This window comes from Euprymna scolopes, chromosome 10, assembly GCF_053919585.1.
Source record: "Euprymna scolopes isolate OS-2025 chromosome 10, ASM5391958v1, whole genome shotgun sequence".
In the NCBI taxonomy this organism is placed as follows: Eukaryota; Metazoa; Mollusca; class Cephalopoda; order Sepiida; family Sepiolidae; genus Euprymna; species Euprymna scolopes.
The window spans coordinates 117,919,455-117,924,454 of record NC_136491.1 but is presented as its reverse complement, the minus strand read 5'-3'; the positions used below and the strand labels follow the sequence as shown (position 1 = coordinate 117,924,454).

The following is a 5,000-nucleotide window of genomic DNA, read 5'->3' as shown; positions in this document are numbered from 1 at the left end:
AAGATCTTACAAAATAATTAACGAAAATAAACCGGGTTTTCTAAGCTCTTTTCAAAATCTTATATGTACCAAATATTTATATTGGAGATTCGTATTCATAAAACTTTGATTTCCTTTGAATTCTTTTTGGGTTTTTTTTATTCCTTTTGAGGAGTAAGTACGTTAATAGATGTATCTGTTTTTTTTTGTTTTTGTTTTTTTTTTTTGGATGCAGCCATATTTAAAGATGGCTGATAATAAATTCTTGTCATTATTGAACAGGCAGGATAAAGAGGCCATATATCATTTTGCCGGCAGCTTCGACTGCCTTGAAGCTTTCTTTGGGAGGTAGCACTGTGTCTGTCTTCTCCACATTGGTAAGGTCATAACCAAGACAGTGAAGGAAATCAAGTGCCCACTCGTACTCCAAAAGAGGTACCATTGAGTTCTTTTCAATTGGTTTACCAGTTAAAGTATCTCTAAACTGAAACAAAAAAGAAAAAAAGGAAACCTGATTATAAAAGACATTTAAATGATGAATACATATTGTCATAGAATGGCTAGCACATTTAATGAGTGAATAACACTGAAGGCTGGTGACTGTTGTGACTTATTATGCTGCTGGTTCATTTATCTAGTTGAGGATCGATTTATGAAATCCAGATGACACAAAATGAAAGTACCATTGTATACTATGTAAATAAAACACACATCTCATATACACAGGGTGTCCAAAAAGTCACTGACGGGTTTTGAACTTAAATAGATTATTTATTTTTGTTGATATCTTTCTGTAATTTTAACACAATCTGTCTAAGACACTGGGAAATAAAAGAAAGAAAATGCAAAATTCAAAAAATCTTTATGAAAAAATAATGTCTTTAAACTGCTGCCCATTTTCAGCCACACATATTTGCGCTCTTTCCAAAATATTATTCATGACAGATTGCAGAATCTCTGGATTGCAATTTAACTCCTTTAATTCGTTCCTGATGTTTTCCTTCAATTCTTGCAGGATTTAAGATTTGTTAACATAGACACTTTCTTTAAGATATTCCCGCAAGAAAAAATTGGGGTTAGTCAAGTCTGAAGAACATGGTGGCCATTTGACATTGCCATAGCGAGAGATAATGTTGTTGCCAAATTGACCCGTGATTTTGGTAAAACAATTTCACAACTCACGTACGTTGTTCAAATAATCATTAATAGTGGACACCCTTTATATGTGTGTGTGTGTATGTCTGTGTGTATATAATAAGTTTTTAAAATATATATGGCAATTAAGCTACACAAAATTTTCCTGAGATTGAAACATGGAAAATTCTGTATAGCTTAATTGCCATATATATATTTTAAAATTTACCACCTAGCTCTACTTACATATGACACACTGTTGAGGTAAATAATGAAAATAGATATATAAAATTTTATATAGGTATATGATACATATATATATTGATGAGGAGCCTTAACTGTCATTTGAGCGGTTGGGTTTCGATCCTGGCTTGAGGTAGTTGCCTGTCCAGCCACATTGATGAGCTGTGATACAGCGAAACAGTACTGTATGTGGATGATTATAATGCTCCCTATCTTGGGTTGAGTATATTAGGAAGTGATATACAAATTGCCATTTGCTTAATAGGCAATGCTCTTTGTGTAAACAAATCGAGCTTCGGCATTTGGATGATGTCAAAACATCGTTAATTCACTACCCACACAGCAGCAGCCATATAGCATAATGGTGAGGAGCCTTGACTGTCGTTTGGGCAGTTGGGTTTCATTCCTGGCTTGAGGTAGTTCCCTGTCTAGCCGCACTGATGGGCTGTGATACAGCGAAACAGTACTGTATGTGGATGACTATATATATATATATATATAAGGGAATTTATAGAAGGTGATACAATGCACAGGTGTAATAGATCGACTCAAACTGAAACAAATTAAGACTTAATGGAATAAGCTAAGCAGGTTCACCTTTTATTAATACAATAAATATGTATTTTTTTGTATTATATTTTATGCTTGCATTGTGTTCTTACTAGCGTCAGTATAATCAGATGGATGTTTGTATGATATTTCGGAAAAATTTCCCTTCAACAGATATGTGTTCGACTTTAATTCAAATGCATTACACATATGCATGCTTTAAATGACCTTCAACAGCAAAAACTCTGCTCCCCTCTCTTCCCCTAATTTGCTGTCAGGCACATACACGCAACTCCTCCCTTATATATATGTGTGTATTTTATTTTATTCAAATTAAATCAATGTTTCTGTATGGAACTCACGCCCTTGACGTTATTCTCGCATTACCTACGCACTGTTCCAACATTTCAAAATACAACTGCTGAGATACAACATGCGGTTCTTTACAAACAGACTTTTATTTCTCCAACTTTACAACATGACAAGGAAGAAGAAACGAAAAAAAAGAAACGAGGATGGAGTATAGTTCTGGAATAAATTTATGTTATAAATTTTAAACAAGTAAAAAGCACTTGATGCATATTTTATTTTATTCAAATTAAAACAACGTTTATTAATGGAACTTACGCCCTTGACAATATATATATATATATATATATATATATGTATTCATCGAAATTCATGACTGCTTTGTTTTACGTATTGCGTGTGCTGGGTTTGTTTTCATTTTTATTATCGTGTGTATTCGTTGAATTGTGAACATCATCACTATCGTCATGATCATTGAGGAATTATATCGTTTTTAAACGCTTCTCTTTCAAAAAAAAAAACACCAAGATTCATGACTGCTCTGTTTTACATCTTGCATGCGATGGATTTGTTTTATCTGGGGTGGAGAGGGCTCCAGAAAGCCACGGTGAAGGCAGCCTCTCTAGGAGAAGTAAATCTCTGATCTAAAAAAACATAAAGCGGAAGACCAGTACCCGCCTTAAGCTGGTCTGCAGTTTGCCTTGTTGCTGGCTATCTTGCTCTTGCTTGTTGCTGAATATCAGCATTTTGAACCGAAAGAGAGACTAGCTGTCGTACAAAGCTAAATCTCTGGAATAACATCTTTGTACAGATACTTCCTCAGAGATTTGTCAAAAAAAAAAAAAAAAAAAAGAAAATGTCCTATTAGCTATTGCTGTCCATATTAACAGGAACAGAAGATATTATGCTAAACGACACGCACTCCAGCTCTGTTGCTGGAATGTGAGAACACTTATTGACAATGGTAAAAGACTAGAACGGAAGACTGCAATTTTGACTAAGGAATTGCAAAGATACAATATAGACATTGCTGCACTCTCTGAGACACGTTTCGCAGGTGAGGATCAACTAGTTGAGCATGAGTCAGGCTACACGATCTTCTGGTCTGGTAGAGCTGAAAAGGAGAGGTGAGAGGCTAGTGTTGGTTTTGCAGTTAAGAACTCCTTAATTGACAAGATCGAACAGCCAGTAGGCATAAATGACCGTGCAATGACATTGAGAATGCCCCTTGCTGCTGGTCGTTATATGAATGTTCTTTCTGTCTATGCGCCGACTCTTACTTCGCCTGAAGACGATATTACTTCCTTTTATCATATGCTTAGATCTATTATCACCGGTTTGCCAAGCGCTGAGAGTTTGATAGTTCTTGGTGACTTCAATGCACGGGTTGGATCAGACAATGAGACTTGGTCTCCATTGGGTCCATATGGCATAGGTAGAGCCAATTCAAATGGTATGCTGCTTCTCTATCTCTGCAGTGAACTAAATCTTGTTATCACCAACACTTTTTCCCACCAGAAAAACAAGGAGACCTGGTTCCATCCCCAATCTAAACATGGCCATTTGCTTGATTACATACTGTGTAGACGTAGTGATCTTGGAATTTTTTGCAAAGTTAGAGTAATGCGTGGTGCTGACTGTGGTACTGATCATTTAATGGTCAGAGCTAAACTGAGAATTACAGTTCGCAAAAAAAGCAATTTCAATGGTGTCAAAGTGCCTAAACGTATTGATGTTTCCAAATTGAAGGATCCAGTCGTACGAAGTTCCTTGAAATCTGCTTTCAACCAGGTGGATTTCTCAGATTGTGACTGGGAGACAGTAAGAGATACAATATACCAAAAAGGTGTTGAAGCTCTTGGGTTGAAGGTTCCCAGACATAGAGATTGGTTTGCTGATAATTACAATCAAATTAAGCCTCAAATTGATAGAAAGCGGAAAGCTTATTTGAAACTTCTCAACTCTTCACCTCTGAACGAGCCAGCGCTCGCTGCCCACTTTTCTTCTGTTTGGAGTGAGGTTCAGTGTTGTGTGCACCAAATAAAAACAAATGGTGGTCTGACCTCTCCAGGGAGATACAGACTGCCTACGATCATAGAAATGTCAAGACATTCTACACTCTGCTTCATCAGGCTTATGGTCCGAAATCCTCTTCAACTACACCACTCCTGGTGAAGGACGGGAAAACCTTGCTGAAAACCTCAGATGAAATTATGCATCAATGGCATGAACACTTTCATGATCTTTTTCATAACCCATCCAATGTTGATGTTGCTGCAATAGAAAGTATCCCTCAATGTTCCTTTTGTCTGGAACTTGATGTTGAACCGACTCTTGTGGAAAGAGTCGATTGCATAAAACAGATAAACTCGAACAAAGCCCCTGGGCTGGATGGCATCCCTGTTGAGCTGCTGATACATGGTGGTGTCAATGTACATTGTGTGGTCCACTCTTTGATACTGTCAGTATGGCAGGGTGACCCGGTTGCCCAAGATTGGATAGATGCCATCTTGGTTATGTTGTACAAAAGAAAGGGTACAAGGTCTGATTGTGGAAATTATCGAGGTATCTCGCTGCTGAGTGTGGTTGGAAAGATGTTTGCATGGCTTTTGCTAAACTGATTGGAAAAGTATGTATGTCCTAATATCCTTCCGGAATCCCAGTCTGGATTTAGAGGTGGGCGAGGAACTGTGGATATGGTGTTTTCTGCTAGACAGCTCTTGGAGAAATGTATTGAACAGCGTATGCCTCTTTGCCAAGTGTTTGTGGACTTAATCGTGAGGCTC

The 5,000-nt window shown here is 37.3% G+C and overlaps 1 protein-coding gene across 1 annotated transcript in view; it reads right to left on the bottom strand.

Moving 5' to 3' along the window:
• Positions 1-87: 87 nt before the first annotated feature.
• Positions 88-5,000, bottom strand: part of LOC145286237 (gasdermin-E-like) — a 107,386-nt gene continuing 102,473 nt past the window's right edge. The window contains exon 7 of the mRNA XM_080135057.1: positions 88-463. Coding sequence (XP_079991183.1) covers positions 251-463 — 213 coding nt within the window. The 3' untranslated portion in view covers positions 88-250. The remainder of the gene's footprint in view (positions 464-5,000) is intronic.